The sequence below is a fragment of the Poecilia reticulata genome, linkage group LG21 (assembly GCF_000633615.1).
Source record: "Poecilia reticulata strain Guanapo linkage group LG21, Guppy_female_1.0+MT, whole genome shotgun sequence".
Taxonomy (NCBI): Eukaryota; Metazoa; Chordata; class Actinopteri; order Cyprinodontiformes; family Poeciliidae; genus Poecilia; species Poecilia reticulata.
Window position 1 is genome coordinate 15,039,351 of NC_024351.1, and position 23,693 is coordinate 15,063,043.

General features: G+C 37.8%; 1 protein-coding gene across 3 annotated transcripts in view; it reads left to right on the forward strand.

Annotated features, from left to right (window-relative positions):
- Positions 1-6: 6 nt before the first annotated feature.
- The window catches only part of akap7 (A-kinase anchoring protein 7), a 51,185-nt gene continuing 27,498 nt past the window's right edge, over positions 7-23,693 (forward strand). For 2 of the 3 annotated variants that reach the window (XM_008398105.2, XM_008398108.2), the window contains exons 1-9: positions 7-772; positions 856-1,114; positions 1,364-1,522; positions 1,649-1,803; positions 2,205-2,341; positions 3,820-3,980; positions 6,674-6,786; positions 7,360-7,406; positions 8,239-8,339. In XM_008398105.2, the coding sequence (XP_008396327.1) occupies positions 599-772; positions 856-1,114; positions 1,364-1,522; positions 1,649-1,803; positions 2,205-2,341; positions 3,820-3,980; positions 6,674-6,786; positions 7,360-7,406; positions 8,239-8,339 (1,306 nt within the window). In that variant the 5' untranslated portion in view covers positions 7-598. The remainder of the gene's footprint in view (positions 773-855; positions 1,115-1,363; positions 1,523-1,648; positions 1,804-2,204; positions 2,342-3,819; positions 3,981-6,673; positions 6,787-7,359; positions 7,407-8,238; positions 8,340-23,693) is intronic. The other variant, XM_008398106.2, reaches the window with a different exon arrangement.

The following is a 23,693-nucleotide window of genomic DNA, read 5'->3' on the forward strand; positions in this document are numbered from 1 at the left end:
TTTTTTTTTGTCATGTGGTCCACACTCCTTACCAGTTGGTGGCGGTAATGCTTACCTAAAGTTTCTTGCCAACCGCCATTAAATTTCAACTAGAAGAAGAAGAAAGAACACACTCTTACTTTGAAGAGATGAATCGGAAGTTGGCAGTGTTTACAAAATGTTTCATCCGGTTTGTGCTATCAGCTAGCACACCTGCTAAAGTTCTGTTATTTTCTCCCTAGTCTTGACCATTTTCTTCCTAGGTGCAACATCAACATGGCTTCTGTGACATCAGCATGATGTTGAGCTAATTAAAATGTGACTTTATTTGCAGTAGTTAGAAGCGGAGCCCTTTCCACTGTTAGCTCGTAGCTGTGTAGTAACAACAGACGTTCTGCAGCATTGATTTATGCCAACAGGTGTTAGCTTTAAGAAAGCAACATTAGTGGGGTGAATTTTCTTTTTGTAAGTATCCTGAATATTTTCCGCCTGTAACCCGTTTATATTAGTCTAAATATCATTGGTTTGACGTATCTGGCTACGATGTGTAAACTTAGCAAGAGTTAAATGCCACACTCTTACTTGTTGGGGGAAAAAAAAAGAAAACTGTTAGCCTGTCATGATATTCGGCCGTGTGTTGTTGAGCCTCAGTTTGCACAGGTCGAAAAGTGTTTGCTCACAAAGACTGAATATCGTAAAGGAGCTCCGAGTTTGGAAGCTGCATTCAAATTTTACCAACAGCTGTAGTAAATTAGAAGCTCTTAAAACACCGGTACACAGATTCAGACCTCAGGTAAGAAAACAAGCTTCATCCGCCATCAGATTCGTAAATAAAAATGTATGTATGAATAATTACACCATTTGTCTGTGTTTCAGATTACAGTCCAGTCCTGTGTCTGTTTAGCAGCAGTGAGTGTTATGCAGCCAGCCAGCATCTCGTATGAAGGAGAGGCCAACGCTGTGGCCTCTGGTGGTGAAGATGACGAGGAGGAGGGTTGTACAGGTGGGACTGAAACCTTGGTTGAAGTGGAGAGGAGAATGCAACAAGATAAAATGAGTTTAACCAGTCAGGTTGATGCGATCAGCTTGGAGGTCCATGGAAGCATCGCAGACGCTGAAACCTCTACAGGGTTAAGTAAGTGAAACAACGTGGTTTGTTATCGTGTTGTGGCTGAGCTGTCTGGTTGGGTGGTTTAACTCATTCAAATTTGGGGATGACATAGGATCATTGTATGAAATTATGTATTTTTCCATTTTGTTTTCAATTTAGTACCAGTGTTCTTTTTTGTGCTTCCTCTTGTGTGGTCAAGCAAAAAAAATTGCAACAATCGTTGTTAAAGGCTACACATTTTTATAACGCCTTTTATGTGTTTATTATCTGCAGCTCCAGCTGCGTCAAGTGAAAAAAAATCAAAGAGGAAGATGAGGAGAGAGAGGATAAAGCTGATGAGGAGGAAGCTGAAATCAGCTGAAGCGTCTGCCAGTTTAATGTCGGAGCTTCCGTTTGCTCTGACCAGTCCCACCACATGGAAAGAGCTTGGCTGTATGTGCACCTTAGCTTTTCTCCAACTGTGTCAGTTTGACTAACGTTGACCTGGCTGAATTAAAACCTGCTGGCCCGCTGTCTGCTTTCAGTTTCATGTAACTTATCTCCTCATATGTGTATAAGTTCCCACACCAGAGACATCAGAGAAGAAGAGGAAGAGAAAAAGAGGAGACATAGAGGGCAGAGTGGACAGCGAGGAGGATGGTGACCAGAAGAAAAAAAAGAAAGAGAGCCAAAGACCAAACTACTTTGTGTCCATACCCATTACCAACGCTGAGGTAGGAAAACCTGAAGTCGGCGCTAGTCTCCATATATTTTTGTGTTTGTCTGCAACGCTTAGGTGTACACTTAAAACACCCTGCTAAAGAGGAAAAGTCCACCCTGTCTTTTTATGCCTATAAAGGTTATTTTCTTTTCCTGACTAATTTGTATCTAGTATTTGAACTGAAACGTACCTATATTGTGACCACAAACGAGAGCTCAATTGAAATAATTGTGTATTTTGTTTGAATTAAAATGTTACATTTCGCAGCTCTCTCATTTGTTTTCCACAGCATCCTCTCTCTTATTGTTCATAATAAAGTGGATATTTAATTTCCAGGAGTAAATTTTGTGTTTGTCAGAGTAAATAAACGTCTTTCTGTTGCCAGTAACTGAAAGCAAATGTTTCCAACGGCAGATAAAGTCACTTGTGAAAGAGGTGCAAGAGGCCGTGCTTCGGCAGGAGCCCCGACTCGCCAAAGCCATGATCCCAGTCCCGACCCTTCACATCACACTACTGGTCACTCATCTGGCCAGTGAGGAGCAAGTAGAGCTGTGAGTAAGAAATGATTAGAAATTTGAACGCAAAACATTGAGAAAATTGTTATGTTGATCAATTAGAAACAAAAACAAGCTTTTCTGACATCAGGAATATTCACTCTTGTTGATTTTTCTCTCTCAGTTTCCTCCAGTGCAGCAGGGCTGCTTACCTAATGAAAGAGAAATTCAGATGATGTTTAGAGATGATTTAATACCCAGGGATTATGTGAAGCAACGGCAGAGACCAGGGGAAATATTAACTAAATGAAGGGATTGTGACTACAGCTGTCCTTTTTTTATCTAAAAGAACACACGCACGTCTAATAACATATTCTATTCTGAAATTGAATCAAACAGAGACCCATCAGATTAATTTAAGCCAACATGTATATTCGTGTAGTACGTGCAGTATTGTGCTGAGGTTCTTTTTAGCTGAGTTGTTTTGCCGTTTTTTTCATTCTCAATGCAAGTCGGCCATTTAAGCATTCCAGTAGTTATTGGCAAAATGTAATATCAAAAAAAGTCTGGAATTTAGTTTTATGATTATCTAGGTATAGATGAGTAAAAAAAAAAAAAGAGAGAGAATAGAGGATGGATAAATATTTGACTTTCTTACATTTTTCCATCTTTAATATTTAAAATAGTTTCTAAAAAATGTGTGTTTTGACATTGATTTATGGTAATCGGACTCAGTTTGTCTTTGATTTGCCAAATCACACCTTGATTTTGACATTTTACCCTCCCGTATTTTGCACTAACTAATTGAATACTCAAAAAATTCAAATTGGGTCATCACTTTAAATTCAGGTTCAACTGGATCAAGTGGTTCTTAAATGAGGTGTAAACTACCAGCCAAACCCTTTGGTTTTAGGAACTTTTTGAGGCAACATAAACAGTTCATATTTATGTACTTGATAACATACAAAAATTTGGGTTAAATGAAAATTACGTTTAATATCTAATTAAAGGTAGCTATTTTTAATCTGTCAAACAAGCATTATTGAAACATATTCCAATTTATTAAATAGAACTCTACATGATACCTTTGAACTGTTTTAACCAAATGAAATGTAAACATATTGATAACAGTCATGCTACTGTTACACAATAATCATCTGTTCAGTATTTACTTTCTATGCACATTCTTTGGCACATGTATTATCAAAATATTTAAATTAGAAATATTCAATAAACTGCATAAACTTGTATGCAGCCACAATGCTCCCAGTTTTGTACTGATGTGGGAAGTAAAAGCTGCCCTGTTATTCTAAAAAACCAGCAGCTCAGATTGAAGCTGATCCATCTCAGTATGTTTCCACAGCATGTCATGCAGAGATACATATTCAAAATCTGCATGAGGAAGACTCTGTCTTTAATAACTTATGTTATTACGTAACACGGCAGGGAGAGGTGGGGGGGGGATTAGGCTTCGACCTGCTCTGTGTGTACTGACGTGGGTGTTATTATTATTATTATTATTATTTATTTCTCAGTGCGGCTGCCGTGCTGGCACAGGCCGAGCCGTCAGTGGCCGAGCTGCTGGGGGGGCGGGACCTGGTGCTGCCCTTCTCGGGAATCCGTCATTTCAGGAAGGAGGTGATGTTTGTTGGGCTGGACGGCGGAGAACACAGACCCACACTGGACAGCCTCGCAGGTCAGAGTCTGTTATCAGCGCTTCTACATAGCAGTCAGACAAGTGTGAAGGTTGCTAATTAGGAATTATGTCTTTATTATTAATTAGGAATTATGTCTTTATTATTATTGAGCGTGCTTCATTAAGTTTTAGTGTGATAGGTTTTGTTTGTGGTGCTCTCTGGGGGGATGCTTGAAGTCAGGCTTGCTTCTGCATCTGTTTGTTGTCTTTGTTAATAATTTTAACTTTATTGCAGCTGGATGATCTTTCTAATAAGCTAACTGTGTGACAGACATATCTAGGTGGCTTGAAGTAAATTTAGCATTTTGGGATTCAAAAAGTAACATCTGAACTTTATCACCTGGGAACAAAGTCAGAGCTTTAACACACCTCACTAATTACATCTAGTCATAGAATGAGCAATTCAGTGGGTTTTTCACTGTGTTTAAAGCTGTATGTGTCTCTCTGTGCATATGTATGTGAATAATTTGTTTGAATGTATAATTTGGATGTGTGCCTGTGGTTGAAATGCTAAGCCAACATTTCTAAGATTATTCTCACCAGCTGAAACAAGAATGATCTCTAAATTCAAAACTACACTCTTCAGTTTATTTAGAAATATGGATTGTTTTCAAGCAGTAGAAACGTGGACAAGTATGACACACAATAAGGAAGCTTAACAAGTTTGCCATTGTTGAGATATTAGATTATTATTATTATTATACATTTTCCTTTTTTTGTCTAATTTTAAAAGGTTTTATTTAGTGTGGCCCAGGTATTTTTCAGCTTCACATCCATGATATTTACTTCTCATATTTGGGCAAATGCTACTAATATTCTGGTAAATTCCACTTCCATGGATAGAGTTAATCTGCACCATCCACCATGAACGGGTCGCTTTGAGAGTCTCACTGTATGATACTCTGCAGTACAAATTCAGTCTTACTGTATTAAAGCATAAATTTAATACAGTATAAATCAGATAGATTAGCTTATCTACCTGATTTAAAAGAAAAAATGTACAGCTTGAACTAATTACTTGCGTAACCATCCTACTGATGCTAAAATAGTGCGACACATTGATTACTGCAGTTAACCATTTTCTGTAAGATTTACTTTTTTGATTTAGATTTACTAACAAATAGAAATTATTCAGATCATAAAGACAATCTCAATTCTGTAGTAATGTATGTAAATTACTGTATGATTGGATTAAATTAATTTTGTTTCTGGAAAGTGCTTGAGACCGCATGTTTTGGAAATTGGTACTCTATAAATAAACTGAACTAAACTGAATTGAAGTTGTAGCTTTCAGGAATATTTCCCCCTTTTTTTCCATCCTCCTCTAATTGGATAAAGACGAGTATAATAAAGCGATTATTAGCTCCCCTGCACTCTGCTGCTTAACAGACATGCTGTGTCGTGTTTTCCTGCTGTAGTTTTAAAACCTGGTTCTTTTGCAGCTATTCTGGATGTTTCTTTACTTCCAGCTCTATGCGCATCCGTGTTTTTGACAAGCAGAAAGGGTTCCAAACCGCCAGATTTGTCTTGTTGTTGGAAGCAGCTGAACATTTTTAGTATTTTTATTTATTTATTTATTTATTTATTTATTTATTTATTTATTTATTTATTTACTTATTTTTATCCTGCTGAGCAGCAACAGGTTTGCTAAGGTGGTGCTGTGTTGCTTTAGCCTCATTACAGTCAGAGAAAATTAGTCATTCTTTTCTCCGCCCTTTTAATGAAAAAATATGTTAAACAGCGGGAAATGTCAAATCGTCGTGGTTTTGAAACCATAATTTTAAAAATGTTATTATAGTTTGAAAGCAGTAACGAGAGCCTGCCTGCCTTCCATACAAATCTACTCTACATCAGCACTTTCTGCATTTTTCCTCTCTGGCGTGTTACCTTTCTAAATCAGGTACTAATTATTTTAGACTATCTGTCCAAATGCATTTGGTTAGTTATAAGATGTAACTTCTTCCTGCATTTTTTTTTTGAAAATTTTACAAAGACATCGTATCACTAAAATGACTTTTTGTCAAATGCTTTGAGTGCAGCATAAACATTCCTCGTCTGATACAATTCGTTATGCTAACTACAACCAAAAGTTGAGGTTCTGAAGTCTTTGTATCCTTGTGAGGTCCTGCATGCAGGAGCATTTTACACAAGTTAGATCTTAGCATCTTGTATCTAAGGTAAAACATGGTTGATAGAAGAAGAGAGGCTGGTATTTTTGTTTTTAATCTCGAACTGAATTTCCATGTAGCAGCTGGAACAAACGAAGGATAAGACGGCAAGTTAGAGCCTCTTGTCATCCTGTCTGCTCTCTTCACCGCTGCTATTGATTATATACTAACCTTTCTCTCCCTGCAGAGTTTCTCTTCTAAAAATACCTCTCTAGCTTTCCACTAACCCTCATCAGCTGGTGGGTGTTTGTTTTCTGCATGTGTTTATCTGTCTTTGCAGCCTATTTGTTTACGAGTTTGCTTGTTTTTTTTTTTTATCTTTTATGTGATTTGCCTACAGTGCAGTGTTTTCCATTACCTGTGAACTAACATTGTTCCCCTTTTGATATTGGCAATGAAGCTATTGTGTTAATTGTTTTTACTTTACTTTCCAGCTGTAATTATTGTTGTGTTTTTATTCTAATTTTGCAGCAAAGTCTGAATTGGGGGGAAAATAAAAATGCATATCTTACATGCGTGTTGCAGAGTTGGTGCGCAGGCGTTTCGAGGAGCAAGGTCTCCTGCAGGGAGACTGCCGTGACTTCGAGCCCCACCTCACCGTCATGAAGCTGTCAAGAGCATCAAAACTCCGATTTCAGGCATGAACCTGCAACAAACGTACAGAAAATGCAACAAAATTGTATTTGTTTTCATTTTAGTTTTCTCCCATGAAGCCCAGTTTTTCTTCTTTTTTATTATTTGCTAAAAAGATAACGACTCACTAATAAACTTTTAAATAAATCTTTCAACCTTCCTTTCAGTTGTTTTTGAAAAGTTTATCTTGCATAATTATTGCTCTTGTTAACCCCCAGCCGTTATAAGTTCATGTGAATATGGATTTGTTTCGTCATTTTCATCTCAGATCAATGCAGGGAATGAAGAAGAAGAACATCACAATATGTGACGTTATGTAAATACCATGCACAGTAATGGGAATCTGACATAAATAGAAGAAGCAAAAAGAAATGTCTCTGTTAGAATAGAAGTGTCACAAGACAGGAAGAACTGCATCTATATATATATATATATTTATCCTGTTGACATTTGATGGAAGCTCTTCCTGTCTGGCGCCTACCAGACAATGTCACTGTTGTGTTACCAAGAGGATGTAAGTGTCATAAAACGGATGATTTATTCACTAAGAACTATTTTTATTTTCTTATCTCCACCAGGGAATAAAACGAGTGGAGCCAGGCCTTTACTCCGACTACACAGACAAGTAAGTACTCCATTCGTCTGCAAGCAGCCCGTACCAAAGCAGTGGGATGCATAGATTTTGTTTGATGGGATTTTGTGGGTATTAACACTGGCTCATTAGATGGCAGTAATTTATGCTGTTTGAGACTGGTTTAGAGCATTTGTAAAATATGTTTTGCTGCTTTTTATGAATGTATGAATAATACATTGGTGTAACAACAAATTATTATCAAGGCCCAACTTCATGCCGGATTAAGAGGGTCGCGACTCTAACGTCCGTGCAATCTCTGTTGGATTTTGGCAAATCTAGAAAAACAAATTCCAGTAGGAAGTTAATCCAGTACGCAGTCTGAAGCTGTCTTTGCAGTTATGTAAATGTATTATTTATTCAATGAGCAGCCAATCGCACATGTTCCTTCTCATTCATCAGCTTTATTAAAGAGGATGCCGGGATTTATTTAGACAGTTACATTATACCTTTGAGCTGCAGACAGGAAACCTGTTTTCTGTCAACCAGTGGCCAGTATACATGCGCAATTTGGAGTAGTTTGTGCTTCTGGGGGTCACAACAACAGGGAGATCAGCTCACACCGATCTCCTTGTACAAGAGGCCTGATCGTGGTACTATAGTTGGATGTGTTTTGGAGGACTTCTCCAAATTCCTACAGAGGATCCACTTTTTGGATGATTTGTGTTGTTATGGTGAAATCTTAATCTGGTGTGAGGGGGGGCCCTTAACCAAATGTATTAACGCCGCAAACCAAATCTAATCACCTGTGTATCATTTGTTTTTTGGTGCTGATTGCTTTAAGACGGTTGTAAAAACTGATGTGCAATCTTTCTTTAACGCTCAGATTTTTTGGAAACCAGAGAGTGGAGCGTTTGGATTTGTGTTCCATGTTAAAAAAGAAGCAGCAAGACGGATATTACCACACCGAGACTTCACTACAACTAGGTAAGTGTGAGTCTCCGGTTCTTCACAGATCCACCAGAGGGCGCCGTCACTGTGCGTATAGGATTGTGAATTTCCTCGTCCATGTAGGTTTTAATATCAACAGGTAAAATCGTCTCAGCACCCTGTTTTCGGATTTAATTGCCTTCATTTGTGTCTCCATCATTGAAGCTGAGCCGTCGTCCGTATTTGTTATTCATTACAGCGTGTGAAGCTTGGACTGATTTATGTTGCAGAGGGTCGGTAAACCTGGAGGTTGTTTTGTTCCTCGCGGTAGCCAGGTGACCGTTTGATTGGGAGAGTTTTCATAGAGTCATGTTTTTTAAACACCATTTAAGCTCACCTGGGCATCAAAGGTTCGACGTAAGACAAACTGGCATAATGGAGCGCGGTGGGGTTCCTCTGGAGCTCATTTCCATTTCAGACTCTGCTTCCCAGTTGCTCATTACCGCCCTGCCAGCGCTGTGTAGTAAACCCCGGTCATGCTGTAAAATACAAGCGCAAGGGCTAATGAAAGTAGTACAGAAGGTGTGCGAGTTACAGCTGTGGTGCTTTAGGAAATAAAGTCGTTTTTTAGTAGGTTTAACATGTGTTTATGTAGATTTTGAAGCAGTGTGTCGTTGATGTAGCCGGAAGGCTCAGTGACTCACTGAGCAGCTTGTTAATGAATTTCAGTTTTTTCAACTCATTACATAATGGGTACAAAACATTTGTCCGTCCATATGCGTTCCTGTAAGTAGGTCCTAAAGTTTGATTGGGTGTAATTTGTTGCTAAAACATGCAGTCATAATTCACAGTTGGACCATATGCTTTTTTTCCCAATAAATGTGAGTCTTATTAAAAGTGAATATTGCAAAAACGCTCGGAAAGTGATTGCGGGATTTGGTAAAGACTAAATACAGCAGATTGATGTATTTGAGCAATTAAAATCTGTCAGCTTGTTGCTGCTTGATGCAAATAAGTCTTTGGGAAAAATTGAATATCACACAAATCTTAAAATTCGTGTAATTTTAAGATTTACACAACTGATCCTCTCTCAGAAATCAGAGAGTATCAGCCCTCTGAAATATGTTCATGTAGTATACAGTAATGATCACTGAGCAGCTGTCCTGCTCTCATTATTCTCATCATTACCCTAAGAGAATAACAAGCTTCTCACTTTGTATTTGGTTCTGGAGTTGCTTAATACAAGCAATGCAACAGTTGTAGTCCTTATCATGGATACGTCCATGTGTGGTGGCTTCTGTAATGGGTTTATACGTGGATGCAGTTTTCCCTCATGGTACAACGCTTTTTCCTTCCACAGATCTTTCTAGTAACATTCTTGGATGCAACTTCTTTAGCGATTTCATCTCCTTCCATCCAGTCTCAGATTTTTTTCTGGTACCATATGTAGGGCCTTCATGCTGTACCTGCATTTGCCTTAAATTAATAATGAATGCTGATATTTTGTCATTATAAATGACTGAAAGTATGAAAAGGTTTTACATTTTTACCTGAAAAATGTGGAGGTATCCTAAAGCCAGCAGTCCTCTGAATTTTGAAAGTGATTTTCAGTCAAATTTTCAATAAAACCATTTTCAAAATTTTATTGAAATGTTATTTTCTTTTTTAATTGTATTATTCTAATTTTTAAATTAAGCTTTACTTATAATCTGAATTACAGAAATAAATGAACAGTTTCATGATGTGCTAATTAGATTAATTTCACCAGTTATTACATGTCCAATAATAATAATAATAAATAATAGTCCCAGGTCACTTACCAGCATCATTACAGCTGTCATTTGTCACTGCTGTTTTAACACAGAGTTACACAATGCTGTCCCTCCCCCACCTGTTTCTGCACACTTCCAGTGTTTCTCCTGTTTTTTGGTACAAAAAATACAAATTTGACTGTAGAAATATTTCTGACCGCAAATCCTGAAGGCGGCTTCAGTGTGGGAACTCGATGAGCGCCATCCATCACTCTTATTAAAGTAAAACTGGTTTGAAACTACAGTAAGCAAGAAGGTCAATTTCATTATGCATCTGACTGCAGCCTCCACCCCAGCAGTTAGCCTGACTAATTAAGCAACTAATATCAGCTTCATAACTCATTAGTGTCAACATCATCATCATCATATCTTTATTCCAGACACAAAAAAGGTCCAAAGTAAAAGGATAAAACAAACAAATAAAAAATTATATTCTCCACAATAAACAAGTGCAAATTACTAATAAGTTTAACAAGAGCTTTACCTTCTGTTAATTATGCTTACCAGTAGGTAAAGGTAATCAAAGTGTTATTTATTTCTTGCAGCAGCATAAATAACTATTGCTTTACTGCTTAAAATAAAATAAAATAGATCATAATTTAGTTAAACCATTAACATGCAATTTAAGCCTCAAGTAAGAGAAACAGCTGACTTTTAAATAATAAAATAAAGTGTAGAAAATGTAAATTGTCACTTTCATTCGAGCCAACAGGATCAACGTGTTATTCACACTGACTATCACAGGTTGACGAAGAGTAGCAAAACGGCGCTTCCTTTATTCCACTGTCAGGTTTACTAATAGCTGTGGGTGTGGGGGTGTGTGAGTGACGGAGATCTGTCAGTTTCAGTAGAAGTGGGCTGCCACGGTGTTTCGTGGATCACTGGATTTCACAGGAGAGCGGCAGTGTGTGTGTGTGTACGTGTGTGTGTGCGTGGGGAGTGAGAAACTGAGCAGAAGGATGTTTACCTCACACATCCCTTCATCAAAAGGAAGCTTGTGGTTTTGCGAAGAGCTTCCCCAAAACAAGACATGCATATTTAAAGCTGAACATCATCTGGCACTTCTGCTGTTTCGCAGCAGAGGATGATAAACTGGAGCGTTTACAAACAGAGTGGTGATTCTTGCTGGTAGAAGTGAAGGGAATTGCTCAGATAAACATACTTTTGTACATTTCTCTTCCCATCATTGTTCCAGAAGTTATGAAATTAACAATTTAAGGATGCCCAGTCGAATAAAAACCTCATTTTGATTAAGCATGTGGCGACAGTCGAGAGTAAGAACTCTATTTGTAGATAGAAAGTAAAGTAGGTAGAAAATAAGCCAACAAAAGAACAACAAGCATAGTGACTTGAAAAAAGTAAACATTTTGTAGCAAAACTACACAAATAAAGAGTAATTTGAAAAAATCTAATAATTTGACAGAAGTGGGTATTCCCCGTTTGTTCCTAATGTTAAAAATAATTAGTAAGATGTAAAACATCAGAATTCATACTTCGAATGCTCCCACGTTCTTTTGCGCTCTGAAGATCTTTTTTGAAAACAACAAAAACCTCCTCAAATGATAATCAGTGGAAATAATGTTAATTAGGTGTGTGCAATCTTCCCAACAATTAAAAAAGAAGCAACTGATGATGCATCTGAATATTATTGCTACTTTTTAAATATACCCTTGGGTAATATAATAGTGGAAGTCACATAGAGAGAGAACAAATAAAAAAAATGCATGCGCCCTCGTTGATTTAAAAGTCTTGTTTACCCGTTTTTCCCTGCAAAAATCTACGACTCTTTTTTATTTTGTTGATATATCGCTCCTCACATGTGTTTATAGAGGTCTTTTCTTCAAGCTGTTCTGTCACAGTAATGCTGTACATGTACCTGATGATAACCATAATTTGCTTCAGCGTTACTGCTGACCAGAGCTTTGCAGAGCTTCTGTAAAGGAGCTCGAGACTTGCAGGTTGCAGACCCCTGCTCTGGGTGGAAGCTGAAACCTTTCTTAAAAAAAAAAAACTAGGATTATTCGTTTCACTTTTAATTAAAAGCAGCATGAGAATTGAAGTGAAAAAGAAAGCATTCAGCATTCTGAAAGTCCCCTTGGTTTGAAAGAGGCCAGCATTCACAGTTGGGCTTTAAATATCCATAGTCTGAGGCCAAAACACATGATGAGCAGTATGTGGCATCACTCTCTCCTTGGGAGGGCCTTTGTTCAGCCAACACTCTGTAGTTTCACGGCTGACACAAAAATAATCACGAGGCAACCATAAAAAATAAAAAAAAAGTGATTCTTTTATACACAGTTCAACTAATTTACCCAAGAAACTGCTCATACTGTAAATAGTTTAAAGCAGTGTCTCTCCTACAGGGCAGTTTCAAGTCAATCTGGCACGAGGCCTGGAAATGAAGAAATGCCTTTCTAAGTTATCATGTTTTTATTTTACTTTTGATTGATGTGTTTCTTCTTTGCTAAATCATTTAAATCACAAAAAAAACATAATTTTGTTTTATTTTAAGTGAAAAATCTCAATTAGAAAGACTTGGAGCTTTTATTTCTCTCAAAGCTAGACTGATCAATGTTGATGACTGATCTTCAGTCTGCTGTGTGTTAGATATTGTTGAAGAGCTTACAAAATGTACTTTCAAGAGTGTTTAATTCAAACTGTACATATGCTACTCTAGAAGTTTTGGCTAATATTAGCTGCTTTACTCTCTGTTTTGATGTGACTCATTTAAATTCAAGCCCTTTACATCAGTCAGGGCATTTCCAGTTCTTTGTGTGTGGGCAAACCTTCCAGAAAAAGTTGTTCTTCTGCTTCGTAAACTTAACAGTTTCGCTTTGAACAATTTAAATTTCAACATCAAGTGTTTCGGCTGCTCCTTGTGGAGCTTTTGCAGATGGCCTGTAGCACAATTTTGCGAGGTAGCAATATAAAAACAACTTTTTATAAAATCGGTAGAGCAAATTGCAACCACACATTTTTCTGGGGTTGAGGCAGACGTAAAATTTAGAATGTCAATCAAGAGACCATCAGTGTTTTTCAACCTTTTTTGAGCCAAGGTACATTGTTTTAATTGAAAAAAAGCACGAGGCACACCACCAACCAAAAATGTAAACAAAGATACTCTGTAGCCGCCTATATTACATATATAGTCATTCTTATCAAAGTGTCTTGAATAGGAGTCAAATAAACACAAAAAATTATTTTTATCATATTTTACATTTCTTATTTCAAATTGCACTTAACATGTCCACTTCAAAAATACACCTGAACAGTGTCACAACACTGTCGTGTGTGTGATGCATGAATGTAGTAACATTCATGCATCACTAATGTTCTTGTTTTAATGTAAAATGCTCTGTACCTACTGCCATCTAGTGATAATAAAATTACATGATTACGCTGCTAGTCACTACTACAGCAGAGACACTCAAAGATGGCATTATTTGCAGATAATCAATTCGTTTTCAAAAAATATTTTATGACCAATTACCGTATTTTCCGGACTATGAGCGCACCATACTATCAACCGTACCTTCAGATTTTTTGAACTTGCATATATCAGCCGCACCGGGCTACAGGCCGCTGGTATCTCTGCCACTCTCGGTTTCCCATAAGGACCCAGCAGAGGGCAGCAAAGAGCTGCGTCCTAATAACTGCTGGATATATTAAGGACGCGGTTCTCCGTCTCCAAATCCGGTTTTGTTCACGCCGAGTTTACGTGCAGCGGCTCTATTTCCCTCCTGTACTGCCAGATCGATACTCTTCAACTTAGAAGCTGCATCATAGTTTGAAAACATTTCTCCGTCATGCCTTCTGCTAGCATGGCTGCTAGCATGTGCTTGTTCTAAATGAAAATTAGCACTTTCTTCTTTGATTTCCAATTTTGACTTCCAATGGTTCACTACTTGCTAAAGAGCCCCCTGGTGGTTGAAGAAAAATACACAGAAAAGCTGCATGTTCAAAGTGTAGGAAAAAAGTAGCACCTTGTAATCTCGAAAATACGGTAGGTGAAATTGGATAATTTCCATGGCACACCTGACGATCACTCACGGTACACTAGCATGCCGCGGCACAGTGGTTGGAAAAACACTGAGATAGCAGGAAGCCAGTGAGGTTTACTAAGGCTTTTAGTGGTGAATCTCAGTGGACAGTGTCCGATTGTGTTTATAGACATGTTAATCCTGTAATCCTGTAAAACATAATCCACAACGGAGTCTGTTATTTACTGTCCAATAGTTCAGGGTTGTATGATGAGAGGGGGGACGCCAGAATATAAGGAAAATACTACAACAACGACAACTCAAGGTTAATTGTTTATAGTAATAAACATTATGTTTGACATGCAGGGATTTGGCATAATTACCTCCAGACCTTCTTTGTCAGCATCAAACGGGACATAAAAGGTTTTAAAACCAGAGCACTCTGAGGAGGAATATTTAAGTTTCTCTCTGTTCTCTTTCTCCACGCTGCTCTGTAGGAATGTGACAGCGACGTGTAAGCTAAGAAACTGTAGATAATTCATTGTGTAGGCGTGTGTGTCCGCGTGTGTGTGTGTGACAAGGAAACCATCAGTATTGTGTCAGCAACGACGCTTGTTACATAAAATGTAAGGAATGTTTAAACAGTTTGATTTTCACTTCGCCGGACAGATCGTCGTTCTCTGTGAAGGAGCGCTTTTTAAGTGAGATGAACTTCAGAATATTTAAAGATCGTAGTCTTCTTGACGGTACAGGCTTTTTTTTTCTTTCAGATGGCCCATGCGACACCCTTAGCTGATCTGTGTGGGTGAGACGGTTTCAGGAAAACGACACGTGTGGCTGCTGTCACGGCCTGCTGGCATTTACAGTATGAAGCGGTCACACTCGCAGCTGCTTATCCAGAAACAACAGAAACTGTATCTGAGCATTAATGCTTACAAACTGCAGCCCACACACTTAGATGCGCGGCATCACAGCTGCAAAGGTCTGTTAATGAAGCCGCTTCTGTGCTCCGTGGCATTTTAGTATTTAACCAAGACGAGGTTACACTTGCAAAGGCTGTACTGCTTGATGTATTCTTTTTTATTTTTTTTTCTCCGTTAAAATCTTTTGCCAGCAGTCATTTTCTGCTCACTGGCCAAAAATCCAGATGAATCACTATAGTCATTTGCATATCAGAGAGCAAATATCCCTCTGGAGACGTACAGAATCTGAAAGAAATCTCACAGGAAAGTGATGACAAAAGACAGTTAAATATTGCCCACGGTGTGAAATAGTTTAACTGCTTTTGTAAGCGAAGGGCTAGAACTAAAACCGTGTACATTTCTAAGTCATATTGACACTACTTTGGTTACAAACATAGATTTTTGCATTGTTGTTTTTTGTTTTGTTTTTTGACTGATTCTAATCAGCTGGAAGGAAAATGAGGTAGGTTCAGACTGCGAAACAAAACAATTACCACTGAACCTTTACCCTATTGAAAGTTTTAAGTGTTAATATGTTAAAGCATATTAACATATTAACATTTGTTAAACTGAATTTGCTCAAGAGCCAGAATGTGTAATAGGCAGTCGAGGGGCTTTCTTTTAATTATCCATGTTTCTGAAAATAATGAGCTGTTTCAGATTATGAGGCCTAGCTTAACGCTTCTAATGGGGGATTCTGAATGTTTTTGCAGACCAGTAGAAAGGCAAAGGTGGATAACTTTCTAACCTTTCATGGGGCCACTTGGAAACAAAGGGCTATAATTTGCGCACACTATTTTAAAAGTGTGTAAATTTGCACAATAAACACTTTAACATCTACCATATTACATGGAAGTAGTAGTTGCAGTACTCTTCATGTATTGTGTTTCACATGAATGTTCATTATTACTAGGAATTGCGTACCAAATGTATTTTACTATATAGTTTTCAGTTAATAACAAGCAAAAATGAAAAAATAAAATAATAATTATTATATAATGAAAAATATTTAGATGTATTCTGTAGTTTACAATATATTTCTACACAAAACAAATCAAGTTGTTAAAAAAGGTTTTTATTTCATTTAGAACAACTGATAAAAATCGTACCCTGCTGTTAATTATTTAATCTGCCCAGCTGGACACGTTGATCTGTTGGGTTGTATTCTATAACATTTAAGCAATTGTTTCAAATCTGATTAGTCAGTCAGGGACAAAAAATTATATGATTTATTTTTTATTTGCTGGAATTTTTTTTATTGTTTTATATCGAATGATGGCTTAAGCACGTTTCTTGTAAAAGCTGAATGTCGTGTCTCCATGGCACGCAACTGTATCAGTAAAGGTTGTGAAAAAATAATTAGAAATGGTCTTAAGATTAAATTGGTATGAATGAAAAATGAGCAAAAATAAGCTTTCTCACTTCTAAATATTTTAATGTATACGAGATGTATCTTCACTGCTGCATTACGCTGCTGTTTTTCACGTAAACTCTGCTTTATGTTTGAAATTTCCACTGTGGCTGAAGGAAAGTCTTGAGATGCATTGTGGGTAAGGTGGGGTGACTCGACTTATTCTCTGCAGCCATAATCAGGCTTGATTATTTCAGCCATATTGTGGGATCATTTATTATTTGTCTATTTGCCTTTTTGATCCCATGTCATCAACACTAAGGTTTGTCTAATCTGGAATGCAAGGCTTAGTTTATTATCCGATTAACAATGGAGGCTTTGAAATAAACAAGCTTCTGTAATTAGTAAATAAATAGACTATGGAATGTTACCCTCTATAGAAATTCCAATTAACCCATTTACACAACATTTTTTTTCCTCACACACACAAATTTGTTGGTAATTGGGGAGCAGAAGATGTCGCACGGTCTCTGGGTTGGTAGTCTACTGAAGGTGTTTTCTCCTGTGTATTGCAGCTAGGAAATCTGCTTGGGGAATGAGGTTAATTTGTAATTAATGTGTGGTAAATATAGCAGGTAACTGTCCAGGGAATTCTGGCAGCGTTGGTGTGTGAGAGCCGATGACATTTGGGACTCTCCTGAGAATCGCATCAACAAGGGCACCTAGAGAACAGAGTCTGGGGTCCTGTTGAGTAATCTCAATTCCCAGGATGTAATGAATGGAACCGTGTCTGTTTTTGGGGTGATTGAGAAATAGGAAAAGAAGCCAAATCATTTAACCAAAGCCAACCTATTGTTTGTAATTTTATATATGGTGCTGAATAGTCTTTGTCAGGGGATTTGTTTTTGTTCTCACAGCAATTTTTTATTTTATTTAAAAAATTGGATAAATGAGGTAAGCCGTATGCGGCTGACACCTTACCAGAGGTTTGTGCTGCGCAGAAGAGACGTCGTAGGGTGAGATTAGGGAGGAAAAATGCAGGGAGAAAGACGTGGATTAAAGAAAGATGTCGCCAACTAAGCAGAAGGGAGGTATGGAAAGACAAGTTAGAAAGATTGAAAAGGGCGGAATAAGAAATGTGATAAACGGTACAGATAAATGAGTCTGGAATGGGAAAGAAGAGACGGAGCAAAGGAGACAGAACTGAAAAGACTCTGCGGAGTAAAGGGGCAAACAGGCTGGCAAGGTTTACGGAGAGGGAAAATTGAGAGTCTGATTGAAGGTGACATTAAACAGATGACCAAATTGAAGGTTGATATTTAAAGGACAGTGAAGGAAGGAGACACAAATAAAAAAAAAAAAAGGAATCAGCGCATCAAGCAGCAAACTGAGCAAGACTGAATCTGCGTTTGATAGGAGAGTTTTATTTTATCTTCATCATGAGATAAGACTTGCGTCAGAAAGCGTAAAGAAAACAGATCCAAGTAAAAAAAATAAAAAATTCAAACTCCTTGGAAAAGACTGCAGTTGCCATGAACCAGAAGGAAAATTCCTGAGGCGTAAAAACTGCACGATCAGAGGAGCATGAAATACTCATGGAGCGAAGCAGCTCAGAGCTCAGTGGTGGGTTTGTTCAACAGAATCTGAATGAACACCGTAAAGCCTGAAAGTTTGTGTTGAAGAATGATGCATTTCATTAGGTTCACCTGATTTAAGGCGACCTATTGTTTGGCAAGGTGCACGTTGGGAAAAAAACTCTCAGTTCAGCTGGTAATGCTTCGTTTTCTCCCTAAACCACAGACAGTCATCCTCTCAGAAAGAAACATTTACAGAATTTGTTTTGAACTGTTTCTGCAAGTTTTTTTTTATTTTAGAAAACCCGTAATTACAAGAAATTCAGTCAGGAATCCAGGAGATGCACCAATCAGCAAATTACAGTGAAAGCTGCCGTGACGCAGAATATTTACCCTTTTCAACAAGATCCCATCAAAATTACTACCAGCTGTTTCCTTTCTTCGTTTGATAGAATAAAGATTTGCTTGTTTATTTGTATTAAAGGCATCATAAAACTTGAATGTGAAAGCACTTGGTGTTGCACAGCAAGAAAGAATTTCTGCTAACTCTTAAAAGGACAAGATTGAAGATATATTTTAATTTTAAGATTTCCAAACGATTCCCAATATTTACTCTTCAGCATGTAAGAGAGTTCATTTTACATGCTGAAAAATGTTTCTCTTCATAGCAATTTGTACCAATTTATACATCTCTATAGTAATCGTAATTAGACGTAGCTTTTAGCTGTTGAGTTTGTTAATGCTTGCATCATTGAAATTTAGCATGAACAGAGGAAAAATGGTGAGTAAACTACTGTAAGATTTTTCTTCTGCTGCCTCTCCCAGTCTGCAGAATTGTTTGTCTCACCAATGGCAAAATAACTATAGCAAATTTAGCAATTTAACACTGGAAGAGTTTTGAGGACCTAATCAGTCCAGTGTATATATTTTTTCCTGCAATAAGCATATTATTAATCAACTATTTACTGAATAAATACCTTAGTGTGTGTATGGGATGCAGGTAAGATACCTACAGAAAGAATTCTGTTGTTTTATCCTAATTTATCATATCACATCAAATTCAATCAGTTCTGTTATATCAATGCTAAGGATTGCTTGAGCAATTTAATTATGTTGAGCTGGTGATTTAATGGTTCTCAATTTTTGATGTATCAGACTGTTGGCAGCGTATCAAGATGCAATCTGTATTATTGACCACAAAGCACCGTCTCTGAACAGCATGAGAAAGTGTTGAGATGTCGATTGCACACTCTTGTTCCCGATATTTGAATTTTGTTTAACATCTTATTCTATTATATATTATATATAAATATATTAGGTAGCAAAATGCAGTGTCATAAAAATGTATGAATGCTTAAAGGCAAGTGACGGAAATCTTTTGGCAACATGGAGTATGAATAGCTGGATGTGTTTTCCAATGGAAGCAGATCTGCTTTTCATTGTTATTCTGGACACTCAAGGTTATGGGGGAGGAACTCCTTTGGGAATGCTAAATGCCTGGCCTGTCACATTTAGATATTTCTGTGACCATAGCATACACACAGGAGGCTCCAGGTTTTTCATGAAATCACATTATGGTTGATGCATGTTATGTTTCTTAGTGTGTATGAACATTTCATTTTCTTTCCTTAATTATTCCGGTATTGACCATTACACCGGATACTGGAGCCACTGTTATCTGACTGATGCGGTTGTTATGCCTTGTGACTAAATACCGAGGCACTGATGGTTCGTATTTGCTAAACAAAGACAATACTGTTGCAGTGTTTCCTCTGGCCGTCTTCATTTCTAAATATAAAATAACACACTACTAAAAGGTGCCCTCTACTTCTCACCTAATTGGAAATCAAAACATTTAGCACAAATTTTCAGACCGGGAAGAAATATTTACAGGTAAAATGTTTTTTGTTGTTTTTTTTAAATGCACATAAACTGATTTGGTCAGATCATAGGGACTGTCTGCGTGTATGACGGCAAAACGTGTCTGTTGACGAAGACGTACGAGTTCACTGTGAATCAATCGGTCAGGATCAGATCTCAAGCCTACAAGCTGCTACAAATAACAATCATCATCGCAGCTGTGTGCGTGTAAATCTGGGGAAAAGAAGGCGATTGTCTTTAAGGTAGCAGCTGTGAGTTCAACGCCGCAGTCAGAGCCAGCACCCCTCGGTCAGCTGACACAGCTGAGCTCAGTGGAAAACTCTCCACCATGTATGTTGTGTGTTGGTGTCTCTGTTTGCTTACCTCCTCTCACCTCTTGTTTGTGACGCTCCATTAACGCTGCTACTTGGGGTGGGGGCGGGGGGTTAATGAAGCAGTTCTTGATTGTCCACACGCAGCTACTAAAAGCATCCCTGCAACTGGTGGAATGTTAATCTACTGGCAATTATCAGTTCTGTTGAGGGGAGCCACCAGGGGAGCTTGAATAAAATCCCGAAAAGCCACTAAGCCACATCTTTAGTGTTTGTAACACCTTTAAGTCGATTGTCAAACACACAGCGCTGCTATGTACACCAGCTGGTGACCAGACTGGCCCCTCTGAAACTAGAAAATATTTTTTATCCTAACCATAAGCCTTAAGCTTAATGCTAAACCCTACAATTTCACTCTGATAGCTGCATTCTTTGGTGCAGAAGTTGTTGCTGAGAGAAAACTTAAAAGTTATTTACTTTGAGTATCAGTGATGTGGTGAAACATGAAATTTAAAAACAATCTATATTCTCAACAGCATGTCAAGACTTGGCTGTGGTTCATTCAGGGTTTGAGAGAGCAAGAGAGAGAGCAAGACGTTCAGCGGCAAACAGGACGGCTAAATGATAACATTTTACAATTGTGACCTATCAGTATCTGTTGGTAAGCATACATGATCTGGAACTGTTTCAGACTTTTGGAAATCTTCAAGTTAGCATAAGATGCTATAAAGACAGTCTAAATGAGAACTCTAATTTTACTAACATTCAAAATTAGAACTGAAATTCTGATTGGGGGAGTTCTCTACTCCAAATATTTGAATAAATATTTAGTGAATTTTTCATCCTATTAAAGTCTTTTCTGGAAGCATGCGCTCCCATTAGCATCAAACTTTTTCTCAACAAACATCTTTAATGACAAACATTCTGCTCCTTGATAGGATCCTGATTTATTATTCCTTTCCTCTGTCTACCCCTTAAAAACAAAGAAAGGCTCCAGCCAGATGGACAGATAAAGACGGGCATGGTTCTGGTCAGATTGTTTTCCCGTTATTACGTTTCTGCTCTGTCCAACAGGCACAGTCCCATTTATTTTTCCAGTCCACTGAGAGTTTTGCCTTGCAGAATACAGCCCACTGGAAACATTTCAGCCACTTTCCTGAGTTACTGATAGTCATTCATTGATCCCGGTTTAGTCGGGTGAAAGTTTGTGGGGAAAAGTTGCTGCTGAGACAGATGAATCTGTCTCTCAGTATCTTAAGACTTGCCAGTTGATCCTCTGGGAGTAAAATCCAAATTGATTGTTGAGTGAAAAAGGTTCAGAGAACCAGATTGCAGTCTGAAGTCTCTGACGCTGTGAAGTTGCTCACACACAGAACAATTTACTTGATGTGCTAACGGTGGATTACTTAAAGACCACTATGTTAGGCATTATGCCGGTCTCATTTAAGAGAGAAAGAAGTAAACTAAGGCTTGAACACTGCAAGGCCAAATCTGATTGATCTTAGTTGATTGTCCTGACCTTTTCAGGTTTTAATACCACCAGTTGACATTTGTGAACGTTGTCCAGTCCTGTGCATACATGTACTAGGATACATGTATGCATGTTACTAGGATGTCTTTCAATGCTTTAATCAGATGGCTGTTATGAACCCTGCTCTACTGAGCAGGGTGCATAGAGCATGGAGCATCTTTAAATCCCATTTTCACTATTGTTTAAAAAAAACTGCACAAGTCAAAGAAGCTCAACTGAACTGGTGTTTAAAAAAAATCACATAATCCGCTTAGAAAACAATATAAATTTTAGTCTTACTGAGCATTCACAGCAGTCCTGTTGAATGAAACTCTGGTTTGTTTGTGGATGTGTAGTTGAATTCTGGGCTGCCTAAGAACAGCCCGCCTCAAGTAAACCAAAGGGAGGATTGTGGGTAAACACACCAAAACAAGCTTTAAAAAAAAAAAAAAAAACATGCGTCTATCAAGATGGCCAGAAGGAATCTCTCAGGCAATTCATCAGACAAGCAGATGGATTAAAACCCTTGATATAAATATGATCAGATGAAAGTGTATCACAACTGCTGGGAAGCCCTCGCAAGAACAATACATTTCCTTAGCTAGTTAGCAGGAAAATGGAGGCTTTCTGTTTCTCCCATACATCAAACCAATGCTGCAAAAAAGCGACAAAAACTTCACTAACAATGTAACAACAAACATAACATTCTTTGAATTGGCTATTACCAAATAACTGGATGCCCATTTTGTTTATCTCAGCTTCACCAGAGGTAAGGAGGGGAGTGCAAAAGGTCAGATTCGAGCTGAATTCCTAGTCGTATGCACCGGACTATTATTTGTAAGAAGAGCAAAAGTTTTACATAACATCAAGGTGGTCGATACCGTAGACATAATAAAAGGATAGACGCCTCATGGACCGCTCTCGCCTATTGTCGCTGATGAGATTTAGGGCAGCCATCTTGGAGCGGTACACCGCTCCACTCAGCATTATGTGTTTAGCAGGCAAAATGACATAGCGCATTTAATCAATCATAACACGCTTTTTTGTTACCGGAAACCATATTCAAACATCTATCAAAGCTACATTTATAAACAATTGTATTATTTAAGTATGTTTTTAATACAGAGTTTAGCATATTTAAATATGCTTAGTGGCAATAACGATAGGATAGGAATGGAATATTCTGATATCGATGTATGAAGAGCATATTACAAAGCACACAGCCGTTCATAATTTAATAATTTATTTAGTAAGATCAATACATATTTATATAACTATACAAACACAAATAAATAAAGATTAATACTGAATTTTTTTGCGAAGCAATAAAAGCTGTGTGGCTCTTACAAAATAAAGCTATATTTCCTTCAGCCCACTGGCTGCAATGCTGACACCTTGAGATGCCATGAGACCTAAATTCTTGACATCGTGGCATGGAGTGCATCCCAGTTTTCCATGTCTGGCGCCTCCTCGCCCTGACTCTCATACTGATAGGAGGAACCACAGAGCTCTGTTAAGTTGAAAGCAAATGTTCTGAAGTTGGGATATTTGTCCTCCAACAGGTTTCAAAGGAATCACCAATTAATTTAATTTCACAGAATTATCGCGTTAGAAGCCATTTGTTTTGTAAATACTTAATAAAACATATAACCCAAAAAGGTGATCAACTCAAAACCACTCGCACCTTTTTACTCTCTCTCTTTGTAATTTAAATTCACCTGTTGTCATGGCAACTGCCTGCGCTCCGCAAGCCCAGCGGAGATCTCTTTAAAAACATAACATTTAGTCCGTTATGATATTAGCTTTTCAGGCTTGACATTTATTTTGCGATTATTAATAAGCCTCTCATGAACACAGCGGTGGTTGATTAGTTAATTTTAAACTCCTGCTCTGCTAGTTATTTTGGTAATGGAMCCGAAACGCACAGAATTGCRCAACACCTTGTTGAAACAATTACTGAGATTATTATTTTTGTTGGGTCATTAATTTGAACACGTTCTTTAATAAAGTTACGAACGTTTTGATAAGGAG